Below are 18,061 nucleotides of genomic sequence, written 5' to 3' on the forward strand. Positions count from 1 at the left end.
GCAGCCTCTGCTCTCTGCTTGGGAAGGGCTGGGGGGTGCTCCCAGGTTTCCCTCACCCTTCTCCTAATGCCTGTGCCCCCTGAGCCCCTTCTGGTGGGCCAGCTGTGATGGGGACAGGGCTCCAGGGGGTGATCCCACAGCGCTGGGCATGGAAGAGTTAATTCCTGCATGGCCAAGGGGAGCTTCCAACCCAGAGCCCCCCCTGGCTGAGCCAGCCTTGGGTAGGAAAAAGGTGTTTCCTGTACATCTGCTGACACAAAGCTCCTGGGGACACAGCGAGGTGGGACAGTGGCCAACAGCTCGTCAAAGGCCAGCATAGGTCAGGCTGTGTTGCCATGGGGCCCCCTCCTCTGAGCCCCTGCCGGGGGTGGCAGTGCCATGGGGTGGCTCATGGGGGGTGAGACAGGGGGTGGCACTGGATGCCTCGTGTGGGTTGGGGGGATGTTGGCTAAAGCAGCTTTGGGGGTGATGGAGGGTGGCCCAGGGGGAGTGGGGTGGCACAGGTGAGATGTTCAGGAGGTGCCAGCCCCTGTGTGGCTGTGTTGAGCCCCTGGGTGCCCCTTTCTGTGGTAGGGTGGCAGCCAGGGCCAAAAATAGCCCAGGCAGCAGCAGCATTCCCTGCTCCCTGTCCCTGCCGCACCCCTGACGTCTGGATCGGGCGCCTCCTCCCGCGTTTCCTCAGGAAGAAACCCAAGGCTGGAGGGAGGAAGAGGCTGCACCACGGGTGGGACGGGACAGAGGGACAGAGGGACATCAGCGTGGGGCTGGGGAGCCACCAGGACTGGGGCCGTGGTGCCCTGCTGGAATGGAGAGTGCCCGGCCCATCCTCTGCCTGCAGCTGTGGCTGTGGGTGCAGAGCTCTGCCCAGGAGCTCGACCCTGAGGGCAGCAATGTCTGCAGGTAGGTGCCACGGGGATCCCCACTTGTGCCACTCCATCTCCTGGGGTCTCAGCAGCGCCAGAGGGTTTTGTCCATCCCTCCTTCCATGGACAGAGGTGTGCAGCCTGGCACGGGGCTGGGGTGGTGCTGGGGAGTGCGGTTGGGGCATGTCTGGGTGTTTGGGGTATCAATCCCTTCTCCAGGATTTATTTCTCATTCACCCTCTGAGCACAGGCAGTGGGGCAATATGGGACCTATGGCAAAACTCACAGTGGGGAAAGATGGGTGTAACAAACCCCAAAGAGCTTTGGGAGCTGATGTGCCCTGAATTTGTCACCACGATGCCTCTCCCGTTGTCTCCATCAGCGGTGACACCTTTCACAGCCTTCACTTCGGTGCCTCATTTGTGCCCTGCTGGCGAAGCCCTGAGCCTCTCCCAGGGCATGGGACACCCGGCACGGGCTCCATGGGGACATTCCCAGCGCTCGGGGCAGGCCAGCCCCGCCGCCCACTCGGGCTGCAGCCTCCCAAATTTCCTTCTATTTTTCTGGTTTCCTTCCGGAGCATTGCCCTGGGGGCCGCGCCGCCTTCTCAGCACTGGGGCAAGGATCGCTTCTCCTTGGCCGAGGCCATGAGGTCACCCTGGTCCCCCAGCCCTGGCTGACACCCCCCGGTCTGTCCCGCAGGTTCCCGACCGGCCCCGAGTGCTGTCCCGGCTGGAAGCAGGACGGGAATGCGTGCACGGTCGGTGAGTGGTGGATGGGGATGGATCCCAAAGCGGGGTCCCCACGCTCATCCTCTGAGTGTTGGGGGTCCTGCCCCGTGGAGCTGCAGCTGAGCCGGAGGGATGCGGGGAGGGATGCGGAGGGATGCGGGGAGGGATGCGGGGAGTGGGATAGTGGTTTCCCTGGGAATGCTGTCCCGGTGGCAGGTGGGGTGTGAGCCCAGTTCGAGGGTGCAGAGAGTGCTGAGTGCCTTTCCTGACAGCCGTGTGCGAGGGGGAGGACGCCTGCAGGGAGGGCGAGGTGTGCGTGAAGCCCGGGCTGTGCCGCTGCAGACCCGGCTTCTTCGGAGCAGACTGCGGCTCCCGTGAGTGCCTCCCCCGCGCTCCGCCCCTGCCACCCCCGTTTCAATCCAGCTGGATGCTCGGGGGGCTACCGGGCTTCTCTCCATCCTTTATCCTTTCCCCTCACAGGCTGCCCAGAGCAGTACTGGGGCCACGACTGCAAGCGGAGCTGCCCGTGCCACCCCAATGGGCGCTGCGACCCCGTGAGCGGCCACTGCACCTGCGACCCCAACCACTGGGGAGGGCTGTGCCAGTTCCCCTGCCAGTGCGGCCCCCACGGCCGCTGCGACCCCCTGACCGGCGCCTGCCACTGCGAGCCGGGCTGGTGGTCCCCCAGCTGCAGGAAACAGTGCTCGTGCAGCCCCTCCACCTCTCACTGCGACCCCCTGAGCGGGCTGTGCCGCTGCGTGCCCGGCTGGTGGGGCAGGAGGTGCAGCTTCAAGTGCTCCTGCAATGTCTCGCCCTGCGCGCAGGAGACGGGCAAGTGCGAGTGCCTGGCTGGCTACTGGGGACCGGCGTGCCAGTGGCGCTGCGACTGCGGGCACGGCTCCTGCAGCCCCGCCACTGGCCACTGCACCTGCCAGCCTGGCTACCAGGGCAGGAGCTGCCGGGACCCCTGTCCGGCAGGGAAATACGGATCTCAGTGCGTGCACAGGTGAGATGGGGGAGCTGGGGGATCCAGCGGAGCTGCGGTCAGCTCTTGGGGGAAGGCACTGCGCCTGTGTCTGTCCCTTTGGCTGGGCAGGGAGACTCATCCTGGGGGTTTGAGCATCCCAGCTTGGATGCAGCATCAGCGTTACCCCAAAAAAAAAACCACCTAATGACAGCAGAAAACGTCACTCTAAAATGTGGTCATCCTTAGTCCCATCCCCCGACATGATAAAGCAGCAGCTCCCAACTTAGAATATTCTGTGATTCTGCTTCCCTCTCAGCACAGATCATTAGGCACCACTGTGCATTTTCCCTTGGTCCCAAATGATGCTCAATGATTTTGTGGGGTGAAAGCTGCTTTTTGTGGGGTGAAACCTGCTTTTTAGGGGTACAAGGGTGGGCGTTGTGACCTCAGTGCCTCTCTGCCCACACAGCTGTGGGAGCTGCAAGCGCAGCCAGCCCTGCTCCCCTGTGGATGGTTTCTGCCTGGCCTGCCAGCCCGGCTGGAACGGGACCCTCTGCAAGGATCCCTGTGCTCCTGGATTCCATGGCGAGGGCTGCCTGCAGCCGTGTCCCCACTGCCGGCACGGGGAGCCCTGCGACCCCCAGACCGGGTTCTGCCTGCGCTGTGATCCCGGCTGGACGGGTCCCAGGTATGCCCAGGGTGAGGCCGCTGCTCCCTGGGGTGTCCCTGCTCTGGGGTGCATTGCTGATGCTTCTCTCTGTTTGGCAGCTGCAACAGCTCCTGCCCCGTGGGCACCTTTGGTGATGGCTGCCAGTTCCTCTGCCCCGAGTGTGTTTCAGGGAGCTGTGACCCCATAACAGGAGTTTGCATCTGCCAGGCAGGCTACTGGGGAGACAGGTAATGCCAGGAAATGCTGGGATAACGCTGGGAGTGGGGCTGGGCTGGAGCCTTGCTCCCTCCAGGGGCATTTCCCTCCTTTCCTCTCTCTTCCAGCTGCAATGACACCTGTCCCGAGGGGTATTTTGGAGTGAATTGTTCCTCACCCTGCCAGTGCTCCTGGGGGACCTGCGACCCTGTGCAGGGTGGCTGTGTGCTGAGTAAGATTAACCTCACATTTACTCCTTGGCCCTGGGCAAGGGATGGTCACATCCTCTCTGGGGATGGTGCTGGGGGCTGGGATGCATCCTGGTGCCTCCTGGCCCCACCAGGAGTTGTCAGCTCCTGCTCTCTCCATGCAGGACTGTTCTATTGGCATCACAGCCACAGGACATGCCACACTCAACCCATCTCCTCACACAGGTTCGAAGGACCACGGAGCCCTTGCAGCCGCCGTCCTCGTCCCTCTCCTGCTGCTGCTGCTCTGTGTCACCTGCTGCTGCTGTGGTGCTGGCTCAGCAGATGCCAGAGACAGGTATTTTTTCATATTTTTCAACCTTTGACACAAAACCCCATGTCCTGTGTTCCCTGATGTCCACCTCTGCTCTGCAGGGCGGCTGTGCCTGACGATGATGTGGTGGCCAGGATGAAGCACCACGTGCAAGGGGTGCTGGCCAACCTCAGTGCTCTCGTGCCCTGTTTCAACCTGGGTGCCTCAAAACTTCCCAAAGTCACAGGTAAGCAGAGCAGAGCTGCCGACAGCACTTCCAGAAGTGCTGCACTCTCTGCACTCTGCGTCTGGGGGGAATCCTAGAACTCCTCTCCCCCGACCAACCTGGGGTGCTCAAATTCAGCTGGGTGTTTTCTCCTCCCCAGTTTCCCATCACGACATGGAAATCCCCTACAACCCCAGCTTCATCGAGCCACCATCCTCTGCGTGGGTCTCAGACAGCTCCTTCTCCTCCTTCGACACCGACAACGAGGGACCCGAGTACTCCGTCCCTCCTAGAGAAGGTGACGCCCATGGCTGCTCCTCCTCTCTGATCACCTCTGGGCCTCCGAGGTCAATCCTGGCCATCCCAGGGAGCTGTGCTTGGCACAGACAGTGTTTATTTCCTTGCCCTTGTTTTCCTGTCTGCAGGGCTGTGTTTGGCCGTGTGCATTGGGACGTGCCCAGTGGGGCAACCCCATTTCACAACCTCCTCCCTGGGAAACGATCCCAGGGACAATCCTGTTGCATCAGCTCCTGTCCCAGTGTCCTCATTTGTGTCCCCGGGCAGGGTGACAGCTGTGGCAGCCGTAACACGTGTCACCTTGTCCCACAGGCATCCCGCTGCTGGGCGGGGCTGAGCTGCAGGATGGAGCATCCTGCCCCGGCCAGGCGCTCCCGGACCCGTCCGCCTTCGACTCCGAGGATGTCTCGCAGCCCTTCGCCATCCCCCGCACGTCCAGCATCGCCAAGGCCAAGCGACCCTCTGTGTCCTTCGCCGAGGGGACAAAATTCGGGGCGGCCGAGACGCCCAGCCCCAGCAGGAAGCCCAAGGCGCCGTGGGGCCCGTCCAGGCTGACCCCACCGCCGGGGGATGCGGCGGCCGAGCCCCCCGGAGAGCGCCCGGCCAGCGATTGCTACGAGAACCCCGAGCCCCTCAGCAAGGGGGACGAAAGCCACCGGCCATCCCCTCGGGCCACCCCGGGGGGCCGGCGCAGGGTGGTGTCCAGCACCAGGCATGTGGCGCAGAGAGTGGAGGCGCTGGAAGCGGCTGCGAAATCCGGCAGCTGGGAGGCGAAGGGGAAAGAACCCGATGTCACAACCATCTACATGGTGGTGGGAACGGCCGGGGAGGAGCCCAGGGCGGAGGGGACTGGCGAGGGACCGGTCCAGGCTGTGCTGAAGCGTCTGGGCAGCTTGCAGAAGGGCAAGTGGGCTGCCAAGGAGGAGCCCAAGGTGAGGAGGAGCATGGAGGCCATCCAGAAACCTCCTCGGCGGGCGCTGGCGCAGCGCAGGGACTCGGAGAACAGCTGCAAGCAGAGGGAGAGTGTGCCGGGAGCTCCTGCCGAGCCAGCCCCTGGCAAGCAGCAGCATCCCGCTGCAAAGAGACTGTCCCTCCTCCTCGCATCTCTCTCGTCAAAAAACACCGGTGCCCAGGACGCGGCCAGCGAAACCCTAGGTGCCACAGAGAAGGGCAAAAGCCCGGAGTTAGCTGGCAGCCTCGAAAGGAAGGGACGGGCTGCGGCGGAGGAAGAGCCGAAATACGAGAACGTGGCCAGCAGCGGGGCTGATTCGCCCTCCGGCCCCGGCAAAGAGCTGCTGACCACCCCTCCGGCCACCTGAGCCACCCTCGCCCGGGCTGGGGCCGGGGAGCCACGGGGCTGCTCCAATCCCAGCCTGGGGGAGCCGAGGGCCCGCTCCGAGCTGTGAACTGGGGGCACCGAGCCCTCCTGGGGACCCTCTGCCTTTCCTCCGTGCCCTGCGGCTGCTCTGGAGCCTCGCTGGGGCCGCAGCGGGGACAGCCTGTGGGGTTGAGCTGCTGGAGAGCTGTGTTCTGCTCCTCCCTGCCCTGCCAGCCTCGTTTGTGTCTGCACAGCCCCGGGGGACAGCGGTGCTCTGGATGCTGTGGTGGCACCAAGTCCCTGCCAGCACTAGGGACATTGCCAATGCAGGGCTGCGGAGTGCTCAGCTGGGAAATGCGTGCACAAAATCCAGTCTCACCCCATCGGTTTTCACCTTTCCCTGTCCCATTTCCAGTGGTGCAGCCTGGAGCCTCTTGCTCTAAAGGTGCTTCTCGCTGAAGGGGATTATTTTGTGGAGCTGGGCTGAGATGATGGGCTGCCACAAGCAGCTTCAGTGAAAATTAATTTTAGCTGCTTATCTCAAAGGGTATCTGGGTCTGTGGGGGTTTATCTGTGTGGCTCTGGCTTCTGTGACAGGCCCTGGCTGCCTTTGCTTCCGTGTGGAAAAGCTCATGGCAGGACACAGGGTGTAGTGACAGCCTTTTAAACTCCAAACAGTTCCAAGCTGCAGTTGTGCAAACGTGGCAGCTGGGCAGTGACCATCAACCTGTGCACCTGGCACTGTGCTGATAAGGATGGAAGTTGCCAGAAGAAGGGATTTCCATGGGTGCCCTAAGCTCCTGCCACCTCCCATACCTCATTCCTGCTGTAAAGGCGGTTGAGATGCAAAAGAGGATTTGCAGAGTGATCTGGGTTTAGATGTATCTAAGTAGTAGAAGGTTTTTGTGTATTTTTTCTGTTATTCTGCGTGATGTGAAAGCCTCGGGATGAAAATTAAATGCCCTTGAGGAGATGGGTTTCCCAGCCACCCTTTGAGTCAAAGATACAGCCAGGAATATTCTCCAGAGTGTGGAAACTGTTAGCAGCCTTAGGCTTTCTGTTTGGGATTTAAAAAAAAAAATAATTCTGGCTCTGTTGAATTCTGAATTCTCACTCAGTGAGCTGAACCTTGTGCAGAGCCCAGGACTGGAGTGCAGGAGGAATGTGAGTGGGCTGTGAGTGTCCAGAGCCCCTCTGCTGCAGCCTGCACCTCACACATCATGTGCAGAGTTCCTCATGAATCCTTCTGGTCTGGGTTCTGGGATTTAGGGTTGGGGGTGTTTCAGAAAACACAGTGGGTTTTGCTTTTTCCCTTTTGCTTTCCACAGGTGCTTCTCCACAGCACAAGACTAAATCCCCACAGTCTGACGTGGCTGAAGCTTCCACTTTTGCAGCCAGCACGAAGCACCCTTTCCTGCAGTGGAATCATCTGCTGCTGTGATTATAACACCAAATACTCTGGCATCCAAATAAAACTGCTCATCCTGGCAGGACTGGAGCAGCAGCCTGTTCTGCACAGGCTTGCTTTTGTTTTGACACCGTTTTATGACAGCAGCAGGGACAGTCCCACATTTGATTTATAAGCAGCCATTTTTTTCCCTAATGGGGTGGATATTTTGAGCCTGTGAGCTGAGCAGTGCTGTGCCAGAAGTGAACATCACGTGAGCCAGTTCACTCTGAGTGCAGCATGTAAATAGCTGACAGCAACCTGACAGCCTTCACACCGCTCAAACCAGCGCCTGGTTTGAGAAAACGCTGCTGCTGGGAGAACCTTCTATGTCCATGGGGTCAGGATGTTTCCCCTGCTTGAAGATGAAGCATCTTGGCCGTGTCTGGGCAGTGAAAGGGAAAGGAGCTGCAGATTTCCAGCATGTAGCTGCCCATGCACACTCCTGCAGCGTGGCTGCGCTGGTGTCTGCTTGCTGGGGATGGTTCGGCTGTGCCGGGGTTTAGCTCTGGATGTGAGAGGTCTGCAAGGCAGAGCTGGCGGGTGAGGGAGGGGGGAATCTCTTCCCGTGCTGGATCTCTGACTTTGCCAAGCTGCTGCAGTGTTTGGGAGGCAGGCAGTGGGAGGGGATCCGTGTGCAGGTGCTGTCTGTAGGCAGAGAGGTGTCTGTGCTCTGCTGGGGCAGGAACAGAGGCTGGAGCTGTTCCTGGGGTCTGCCCCACCGTGGTTTGTCCTTGTCATCCTGTCAGCCTTGTCATCTCCTTTCCCAAGCTGTCCAAGCCTTTGGGAAGCACCACATCATTTACCCCAGTGGCTGTGCCAGAGCAGGAGCTGTCACCTCCCTTCCAGCCTAAACTCATTCCTGGCCAGTTTCTAAAAACATGTCTCTGTGTCAGTGCTGTTCTTTGGCTTCACTTTATTTTTTTTCTCCCCATGCTGTTTACTCAATCCCTGGGGTATTTATAGCTGGCCACGGATCACCTGACAGCTTCTTTTCTCCTTCTAGGATAGGAAAACTGAGTCTCCCTGCTCTTGCTGTGGCAAAGGGTTCCTGTGACCCCAAACAGCCTCCGAACCTCCTCACGCTCCTCCCTGTCACAGTTTGTGCTTCTTGGACACAGCAGCCAGGTCTGGGTGCTGAGGTCTCCTGGGTCTCGTGCTGTCTCAGCCTTCCTCTACCTCTGTTAAGCACCTGGCTCTGATCCAGGCTGCCTTGTTTTCATTGGGCTTTTTGTTTGTTTGTTTGCTTTGGCTTAAATCCACCTTCCAGCTGTTGAAACGTTTGATCCCTGTCCCACAGCCAAGGCCGAGGAGTTTCCTCTTCCCGCCCGCCACAGGGATGGAGTGGTGGGGACACGTCCGTTTGTCTGGGGCCCTCTGCTTCCTCTGCAGTGTTTACCTGCCACAAATGCTGTTTTCATCTCCTTTGGCTGAGAAAATATCCCCTATAAAGATTCATGGCCATGTCTTCTTGACGCAGTACCTCCCTAATGAGGAATGGATTTGTGGAAGATCTAGAAATACCTCAGAGGAATGCTCTGAAAAATAATTTAACAGAAAAAAAGAGGGCAGAGCTCTGGTGCAGTCAGATGTGAAACTGGCTTTTAATTATATTACTTTTATTTCATGAAACTGGGCTGCATCCGCAGCAGTGTGATCAACAGGTTTAGTGAGAGGATTTTCCCCCTTTACTCTGCTCACCTGAGACTCCACCTGGAGCACTGAGTCCAGCTGTGAGGATTCCAACATAAAAAGGACAGGGATGTGTTGGAGTCCAGAGGAAGACACAATGATGGTCAGAGGTTGGAGCAGCTCTGCTATGGTCAGGCTGAGAGAGCTGGGGGTGTTCAGCCTGGAGAAGGGTGAAGGAAGACTTGACAGCACTTCCAGTGACTGCAGGAGATCCAAGAGAGCTGGAGAGGGACTTTGGACAAGGGATGGAGTGACAGGACAAGGGGGAATGGCTGACAGAGGGCAGGGTTAGATGGGATAGTGGGGAGAAATTCTTCACGGTGAGGCCCTACCACAGAGAAGCTGTGGCTGCCCCAAGGCCAGGCTGGATGGGGCTTGGAGCAACCCGAGCTGGTGGAAGGTGTCCCTACCATGGCAGAGGGTGGAATGAGATGATCTTTCAGGTTCCTTCCAACCCAAACCTTTCTGTGACTCTTTGGATGAACTGTGTCATGGGCTAGGGTGTCTCAAGGGCTCACTGCCCCTGTCCAGCTGTGCCGTGAGGGTGGTCAGCCCCGGGATGTGCTTCCAAAATGCCCTTTTAATGGTGTGGAGCAGCTTCTCTGGTCTCTCTCCTTGAGCGGGACAGGCAGGACACACTCGGTGCCTGTACCCTGAGCGATGCCGCGGGTGCCGTTCCCGACACTGCTCCCCGTGCTCGGAGCCCCAGCGCGGTGCGGCTCCCGCGGCCGCCGCCCGGGGCCGGCGGAGACCGGCGGAGAGCGGCAGCGGAGCCCGCGGGGCGTTCCGCGCCGTGCCGGGCGGGGGAGCCGCATCGCCTCCCGCCGCCGGCCGCCTTTTTGTCGCTTGTCCCTGGAAGGCAGCGCTCGGGTGCCGCTGTCCCCGCGGAGGGTCCGTGTGTGTGTTTATCTGTGTTTATGTGTGTGTCCCGCTCGGCCCAGTGCCCAGCTCCGGTTGTCTCGCCCGGTGCGTGCGGCTGTCCCGGGAGAACCCAGGGGCGGGGGTACGGGCGGTACCTGCATACCGGGAGGGGTATCCCGGGGGATATCGATGTACCACAGGAGCACCGGGGGAATCCCGGAGGTGAAAAATATCAGGGGATGCCTTGGGATGGGAGGTACTTGAGATATCTGGGGACACCGGGGAGTAGATATCGGGGGGAGTAGCGGTGGGAGAGAGCGGAGTGTACCGTGTGATCCCAGGGGAAGATACCGGAGCATCCCGTGCGGAGGTATCGGGGGTCCCGGGGGGAATATCGGGGGAAGATACCGGGAGGATCCCGTGGGGATATGGGAGGGGTCCCGTGAGAGGATCCCATGAGGATATGGGGGGCTCCCGTGAGGGAATCCCGTGTGGATATGGGGGTGTCCCATGGGGGGATTCCGTGTGGATATGGGGGTGTCCCGTGAGGGGATCCCGTGTGGATATGGGGGTGTCCCATAAGGGGATTCCGTGTGGATATGGGGGTGTCTCATGGGTGGATCCTGTGTGGATACGGGGGTGTCCCATGGGTGGATCCCGTGTGGATATGGGAGGGGTCCCGTGAGGGAATCCCGTGTGGATATGGGGGTGTCCCGTGAGGGGATCCCGTGTGGATATGGGGGTGTCCCGTGTGGATATGGGGGTGTCCCGTGAGGGGATCCCGTGTGAATACGGGGGTGTCCCATGGAGGGATCCCGTGTGGATACGGGGGTGTCCCGTGAGGGGATCCCGTGTGGATATGGGGGTGTCCCGTGACGGGATCCCGTGTGGATTTGGCGGTGTCCCATGGAGGGATCCTGTGTGGATACGGGGGTGTCCCGTGTGGATATGGGGGTGTCCCGTGAGGGGGTCCCGGGGGGTCCCGTGAGGGGAGGGGGGGGGGCGCGAGCGGGCACGTGCCCCAGCGGCAGCGGCGCGCGCGGCCATTGGCTGAGGCGGCGGCCAATCAGCGCGCGCTCCTGTTTTGCCTCGGAGGGCGGATAAAAAGCCCGGGTGGGACCGCGGCGGAGCGGAGCGGGCGCGGCACCGGCGGTGAGCGGAGCACGGCGCCGGGCATGGCGGGGGGGCTGTACCGGGATTGCGGGGGCTGGCCGAGCACCGCGGGGTTTGCACGGCATAGGGACAGTGCGGAGGGAGGGGGGATTCACGCGTGGGAGTGGCAGGCGGCGGAGGGAGAGGAGATGGAGAGGGGGAGCGTGGGTGGGGGGCTGGATGGCGAGGAGGGAGCGGGGTGCGGCGGGGGTGATGCGGGGATGGGCTGTGCTGGGGGGACACCGGGGCTGGCTGGCAGCGGGGACAGCGGGCTGCAGCTCTTGTCGCAGAGAGGCTCGCTGCCGGGGCTGGGGAGGGGGCTGCGGGTGCAGGGATGAGGAAGAGGAGGAGGTGATGGAGGAAATGCGTTGTGGGCTGTGCTGGGGCAGCGGGCCTGCGCTCTGGGTGGAGGGTTTGGGGCTCTGAACCGGCTGCTGTGGATAAAGGGGGCCCTGAGCTCCTGGTATCGCTGCAGACCCCCGCCCTGCCAAAGCACCCCGTGCTGGGGTGTCCCCAAAAAGGAGAGCGGTCCTGGCGGGGAGTGTGGCCAGCTGCTTTCCCTACAGCACAGCCTGAGCTGTGCTGGGCTAGGAAAAGCCTCAGCTTGGCTCAATGGGCCACCTGCCTTGTCACACTCGGGGCTCCCCAGGGTGCCTCTTGGACAGGTGTGTTCCCAAATTTGCTCGCTGCCGTGGGCCCCAGGGACTGGGATAAGTGGAGCTGGACACAGTTAGTGCAGCTCCAGCATCTGGGGCAGCCTGGAGATGCCGCTGAGCTGCGGTGTCTCCCGGCTGGTTGGTCTGGCAGGCAGCAAAAAGTGCTCCTCGGTGAGCTTTGGTGGCATAAATCGCATTTATAGAACGCTCATGCACCTTCCAGAGCAGGTCTGTGCTTTGTATGGGGCAGAGCAGACCTGGTGGGTCCCTGAAGCCTCCTCTGAGTATATGAGGCTGTGTCCCCAGCCCCAGCCTGATGGCAGTGGGGACATCAAGGTGCTGGCTGCAGCCCCCCTGCTCTGGCATTTATCCCCCAGTTTATCCCCAGTGAGCTGCTCCCTGGGCAGGGGCAGTGGGCTCCAGGCTGTTTGCTGCATTTTCATACCTGTTGCTCGGGGAAGTGGAACAGAGTCCTTGAGCAGTGCCCTGTGTCTCTCAGAGTACCCGAGGGGCTCTTCCAAGGGCACCTGTGCTTTCCCCATCCCTCCAGGTCACTTGGCAAGCTGGCTCCTGCCAAAACCAGTTCTGCGCCTGGCATTCAGCAGGCAGCTTTACCTGGCTGCTAGTGGGGAGATCCTAAACCACGGGGGTTTTTTCATGCTTTTTGTGCTGTCTGGACTGACTGGCTGTTGCTCCCTGCAGGTTGAGGCTCTGAAGGAGGAGGCCACCCCCCCAGGCAGCCATGGCCCCCACGCTGGCCACGGCGCACCGGCGGCGCTGGTGGATGGCGTCCACGGCCATCATCGAGAACCTGCTCTTCTCCGCCGTGCTGCTGGGCTGGGGGTCCCTGCTCATCATGCTCAAGGCAGAAGGGTTTTATTCCTACCTGTGCTACGGCTCTGGTAAGGATACGCGGGGCTCGTGTGTGGAGAAGTTGCTGCTGAGGTTTGCTGGTGTGGTTCTGTGTTTTAGGGTGGTGTGGAGCTCCACAACCACCCTCAATCCCAGGAGAGAAGGAAGGGATTTGTGCTCCTTCCTAGAACCATCCTGTAGGTGCTGTTGCTGTGTGGGGTGATTGGAAAAAGGAGCTTTAATGAGGTAGTAGAGCTTTTCTGGATGGCTTTTTCTCCTCTGCCATGATTTCTTTCTCTGCAAAGAAGGCTGGATGGGTTCTGGAGGATGATGATTTGTGGGGAGTGTGTCCTGAGTTTATAAGAGGAATTTTGTCCTTAGTGGTGAGAAAACAAGGAGCATGGATGGCAGTAATATCAGGGTAATCCAGTGCTGCTGTTGAGGAGAATTTGCAGAATTAAATACTACTGATCATTCCTCTCCTCCTTCCAGCACCCAGGATATGCTCAAACCAGGCTGTGTTTCTGTGAGGGCTTGAGATTCACCCTCTACCCCAGCCAGAAGTCACTGTCCCTGTTGCAGACAGCCTGGAAAGCAGAGACAGAATTTCATGGTGTGGGAATGGTGATCCTGGGAAAACAGCCTGGAGGTGAATGTGTATCCCCAGCCGGGGCATGGAGGGAACTGTGCATCCCACAGTGTGTTTGGTGGTCAGTGGGGTTGAAAGGAACCCGAGGGTAAAGGTGTGGTGTGGATTTGGAAAGCTGCTGTGGTGGCTGAGGGTTTGCATGTGCTCAGAGAAGGGAAGGGCAGAGTGAAGAGAGGCAGTTTGGGCTCTGTCCAGAGATGTGTGATGGAGGCTGAGACTGGATCAGCCCGTTTGGAGCTGGTGGAGGAAGCAGTTTGTGAAAAAAGTTGGAAATCAGTTAATGGACCCTCAGTGAGTAATGCCTGAGAACAATGGGGAACACTGAGGTGTAGGGACACAACGTCTGAGCAAAGGTACCTGTGAATAGCTGTGGTGATACTTTGGGTTTTGCTCATTTATCAGCTGCTTATCTCCCCTGTTTTGTGTACCAGGACCTGGGTTGATGCACCTGGCAAACGTGTTTGAGTCTTTTTTTATCAGCTGCAGTTTGGCAGCTCCATCTCCATGTGTGCCCTGCTCTCAGGGCAGTGCTCCCAAGTGTGTCCGTGTCACCCGGGTCCCCAGGAGCGTTCCTGGGTGCGAGGGACAGTCCCAGTGCCTGGAGACTCTGTTCAAGGCTGCTGTGTTCTCTGCACATCCTGGAGACTTTGTCACAGGCCTGTGTGAGAGCTCCCATTAAACCCATCAGGTGGAGGCTTTCTGCCACCCAGATAAAGCACACGGGAGCTGATAAGCAAATGCTGACTGTCTCTGTGAGCAGGCATTTGCCTGTCTGCTTCCTGAGATGTGATCTGCTGACAGCCACTTCACTCTGGGCCCACCTCGTGCTCTTTGTCTTGGCTGCTTTCAGTTTTTGTCTGATTGCTTTCGGTTTGTCCCAAATCAGTGAGGTTCACCTCGGTTTCTCATCCTGTTCACCAGCTTGTGGCTTTTCTGGCTCTGCCCATGGGAGTGCCCATGCCCACAGACCACAGGGAAGATGCAAATGGGAAATTGCTGCCCTAGGGGCAACTGCTCCCTCCCAGTGGCCAACCTGTGCCCTAGGGCAGGAAAGCTTAGTCCCTGAGAAGAAATCCGTGTAGTCAAATGTTCTCATTGTCCTCAAATATCTGGTCATCACTTCTGAGCTCTGTGATGGCTTGTGATGAGCGTGGTGACAATCATCCATGCTGACTCACTTTCTCTGGTTTTGTCCTCACTGTACGAGTTTTGTGGGGAAGACTCCTGGCTCCAAGTGTGGAGACTCTCCATGACCAGCCCCAAACCGAGTTTTCCCTTTGCTGGCATTAGGGTGACCCAGTGGTTGCCTTTTTCAGTGTAACCTATTGAATCCTGCAGCCAGCTTGGCTGGAAGCTTGGTGCAAACAAATAATGACTAGTAGCCTTTGGGCACTTGTTGTTCCTAATGCTGCTGTGGGCATGTAAGTATTGCAAAGGAAAAGAAAAAAAATAGAATTTTCCTAATGAGCCAAAGGTTCTTGGCAGGGCTTTCGGGTTGTCAGCAAAAGCTCTTGCACTTTGTGATGCTTTCCAATGCAAGGCAAAGCTAGACCTTGTCCCTTCTGCAGCCTGTTCTCTGAAGGTAACAGCAGCTGCCCACAAAGTGCTGCAGTTCATTAAGGATTCCTTGCCTCCCTGTTGAATCCCTCACTTCCCTTGCTTGCCCTTGATTTTACTCAGCCATTGTGAGGTCCAATGGATTCTTAACTCGGGAACATGGAGGTGGGAATGGACACCTGGGGAGGGGGAAAAAAATTCTGAAAGAACAAAATATTTTTAGAGCAGTTGTGCAACAGGGCTGGAGTGGGGGGTTGTACCCGTTGGGCCACCTCCTGAGAGGTATGTTTGAAATTCGCTGACAAGGAGCCTGCTAGTAGCACTTTGTTCCCATTTTAATTTTACTACACTACTACTTGGCCTTTAACCAACTGAAGCAGCATCTTTTATTCGGTGCAAGCGCTGACTCCACAGTCTTTATCACGGTTCTGGGCCTTATCAGCTCTTGGGAATTTGATCAGTCCAGGGCCTTGCCTTGCTATGATGTTTCTGGGACTGGGAAGCTGAATGCTTGGGTCTGAAACATGCTTCAAGAGAAAAATGTCCTGAACTTGATAATCTGCTCACAAGGAACAGAGATAAGGGGCACAGAGGGCTTTCCTCTAAGACAGGGCTGCAGAATACCAAAGGGATGATAAGCTAATTCACTTACAGCCAGATAACGAGCCCTGACGTGGTCACAGGAGGAAGGTGCTGCCTTGCAGCTCTTTTCCCTTATTTATCTGAGCTCTGGGGTGGGGAGCTTGCAGTCTGAAGGTCCCTCACAATCTGGGGAGATGTGATGACATCGATTTGTGTCAGGGCTGCACACGTGAGGCTGTAAACAGGAAAAGAATGAAGGTGGTAAATACTCAATTTGTATAGGAAACACACTGTGCTGATCAGCAGCTGTCGTGGGAAGGTGCTGGCTGAGAACTGCTGCAAAATGAAACCACAGCTGGGGAGAGGAGGGGAGTTTAACTCACACTGTGCCTTGGTCATGTGAAGCTTTCAGGCACCCAGGGAGGGGGTCCTGGGAGTGGAAGGGCAGGGAAACCCGAATAAATTGCTTTTGCAGTGGTACAAAGCAAGAACATCTCCTCCCAGTTCCCAGAAGTATGACACCATCCTGAAAAGAGAAAACATGTTCTTATGTGGGCAGACTGCAAGATCAGTTGTTTGCACATGTCTTTCAGTGTGCTATTTTTTTAAACCAATACTCCCAGTTCTTTGCCCTTGATTTGTTTTTCTTTTCCCTCCTTTTTTTTTCTTTTCTATAAAAAGGAGAGGAGGAAGATGAGGTGTGCAGGATGTGACAGAGCTATTGTCAGGGTGGCTGGGGGTGTCTTGCCTGTTTGACTCAGTCTGATCCATGAAATAAGATGAAAGGAAAGCTGCTCTCTGCCATCTGAGATGGCAGTCACTCCTGGAAAAGCCAGATTCGTTCCTCTGGTAATGTGCTGTGTGTGTGTGTGCCTGGGATTTGAGGAGGTCAGTAAAGAGCAGTTAATGATTGACCCTGGCATGGAACCTGCAGCACTTAATTTGGGAGAAAGGATGGCTTTGAATGTTCCAGCCTGAACAAATCCCAGTGATGTTCTTGACATAAATGATTACCCAGGCAGCCTTCTCCTCACCTAAGCTGTCATTCTTTAAATAGTAACTTGAACTACTAATTGGGCAGTAGAAATCCTGCTGCTTGTGTGGGGAGTGCTGTAAAAATAGGCAGCAGTGTTCTTGTAATTGCTGGTAAAGACTTGTAGCTTCTGCTGGCTTGTCAGAGAGGCAGCAGTGAGCGAGCACAGCTCTGAGCTGCTGCCTTGCCCGGGTGTCACACCTCGGGTGCTGCATGCAGGTGGACTTGGCAAGAGCATTTTGGGAGGGCACCTCAGTGGGCACAAAGCCAGCCCTTCCAGTTTTCCAGATGGAGCCAGGCACGTAGGAGATTTTCCCGGCAGTGTGGCGTGCACTGATCTGGAATGGGATCTGAGCTGTGAGTGAGGGGAAGCTGCTGTTTGCTGTAACCAGGTGCTTTAGGTAGGTGAGTAGTTAGGCAGGTTCTCTGCCCATTAAACCCCTCCTAGCTGCATGTCCTGTGCTGCCACTCGCTGCCCTGTGCCAACGAGCTGCTGGCACCCAAATCCATGCTCAGAGATGACATGGCTCTTGGCTGGATCTTGTGCCTGCTGCACACACCTGCAGCCCCTCCAAAATGTTCTATTTATGGAGGTGGCTGAAAGGATCAGGGGATGTCAGGGTGCCAAGGGCTGCTGGAATCATCTCCATTACGCCTCAGTGGATCTTCTCTTGTTGCTCAGGGGCTGCTTCTATTTTCACAAACAATTTGTATTTCCACATAGCGCTGTTGCCTGGCCCCTCCTTGGAGCTGGCACCGAGCAGCTGTAAACAAGGTGGTTGGTACAGGCAGGGAGTGAAGCTTGGTGTCCCATTCCCAGCCTTGCAGTGTTCAGAGAGGGGCAGATTCCCTTGCTGTGTCCTCGTCACCTCCTGCACACTCATCATGGGAGGGCCAGCAGGTGCAGGCTCCCTGGGGACACACAGCAGCTGAGCACATCAAAACATGGACAGGAATTTGTATTCTCCAGCTTTAAAGGCTGAGTATTTCTGTTTGGAGAGCTCTTTGTGGGGAGGGTTTACTGAGGCTTTAGCACATGCACCAGAAGTTATAAGGTCACTGCACTGTTCGTGTCCCTCCCCTCCTTCCACTCATCAGCTGAGCTATCTCTGGAGAGTGCTGACACAGGGAAACTGCCACTACTTTGTCAATTCCCCCCCCCCCCTCCTTGTTTTCCCGAGTTTCACCTCTCACCCACATCTGTTTCCTATGAATTTATCTTTGTGGAGAGCCCAAAAGCCTTGATGCTGTGGGTGAAAACTGCAGAGAGCCTCCCAGAGTCTGTCCAGGACTGATTTCTAAGGATGTGACTGGGATGCCTCAGGCATCTCCCAGCAGAGAAGGTGCTGCTGGTGGCACATGTGGCATTTTGGGGGTATTTGTGGCTTGCTCTGGTTATCCATGGCTAACAGGACAAAAGAAGGGGCAGATTAAGTTATCAATCAGGAGCACATGGCAGTGGAAAGGAACAGAGGCAGTTTGAAACCATCTTAGCAAAGATGCTGGTGGGAGCAATGTAAATGGGGAGAAACACCCCTGCCTTCCCTGGAGTGCTGGGAGGGACAGAGGCAGCTCCAAGGCCTCAGATATCAGTGCCTGAGTTCCTGCTGATACCTGATGGCAGGAAGGTGGAGCAGGGTTTGTTTGCAGTGGACACAAAGCTGGGAGGGTGGTTTAGGGCAGCTGGGAGAGACAGGGTGAAACCAGTAACTGCAGAGGGGCTGAGGTTTGGGCAGAAGGGAGGGAGGTGCAAGGCTGGGCTGTGTTACCTGCAGAGATAACACAGAGCAGCCATGGGGATCTCCCCCACCA

The 18,061-nt window shown here is 57.7% G+C and overlaps 2 protein-coding genes across 4 annotated transcripts in view; both read left to right on the forward strand.

Moving 5' to 3' along the window:
• Positions 1-87: 87 nt before the first annotated feature.
• On the forward strand, positions 88-7,266 carry SCARF1 (scavenger receptor class F member 1). 2 transcript variants are annotated; one of them, XR_004419957.2, is made up of 12 exons: positions 88-900; positions 1,566-1,627; positions 1,867-1,968; positions 2,075-2,600; positions 3,031-3,249; positions 3,330-3,458; positions 3,555-3,658; positions 3,861-3,972; positions 4,050-4,174; positions 4,314-4,451; positions 4,763-6,213; positions 7,097-7,266. XR_004419957.2 is itself a non-coding variant. In XM_033078508.2 (11 exons), exons 1-11 carry the CDS (start codon positions 806-808, stop codon positions 5,767-5,769), a joined length of 2,619 nt encoding a protein of 872 aa, XP_032934399.1. In that variant the 5' UTR covers positions 88-805; the 3' UTR covers positions 5,770-7,266. The 2 variants fall into 2 exon arrangements, 1 of the variants encoding a protein (XP_032934399.1); XM_033078508.2 differs by having other exon boundaries at positions 4,763-7,266.
• A 3,583-nt stretch (positions 7,267-10,849) lies between these two features.
• Positions 10,850-18,061, forward strand: part of SLC43A2 (solute carrier family 43 member 2) — a 31,439-nt gene continuing 24,227 nt past the window's right edge. Inside the window, exons 1-2 of one of the 2 annotated variants that reach the window (XM_033078169.1) lie at positions 10,850-10,920; positions 12,279-12,478. In XM_033078169.1, coding sequence (XP_032934060.1) covers positions 12,319-12,478 — 160 coding nt within the window. In that variant the 5' untranslated portion in view covers positions 10,850-10,920; positions 12,279-12,318. Of the gene's footprint in view, positions 10,921-11,321; positions 11,586-12,278; positions 12,479-18,061 lie in introns of those variants that run through there. The other variant, XM_033078170.2, reaches the window with a different exon arrangement.

The sequence above is a fragment of the Catharus ustulatus genome, chromosome 22, assembly GCF_009819885.2.
Source record: "Catharus ustulatus isolate bCatUst1 chromosome 22, bCatUst1.pri.v2, whole genome shotgun sequence".
In the NCBI taxonomy this organism is placed as follows: domain Eukaryota; kingdom Metazoa; phylum Chordata; class Aves; order Passeriformes; family Turdidae; genus Catharus; species Catharus ustulatus.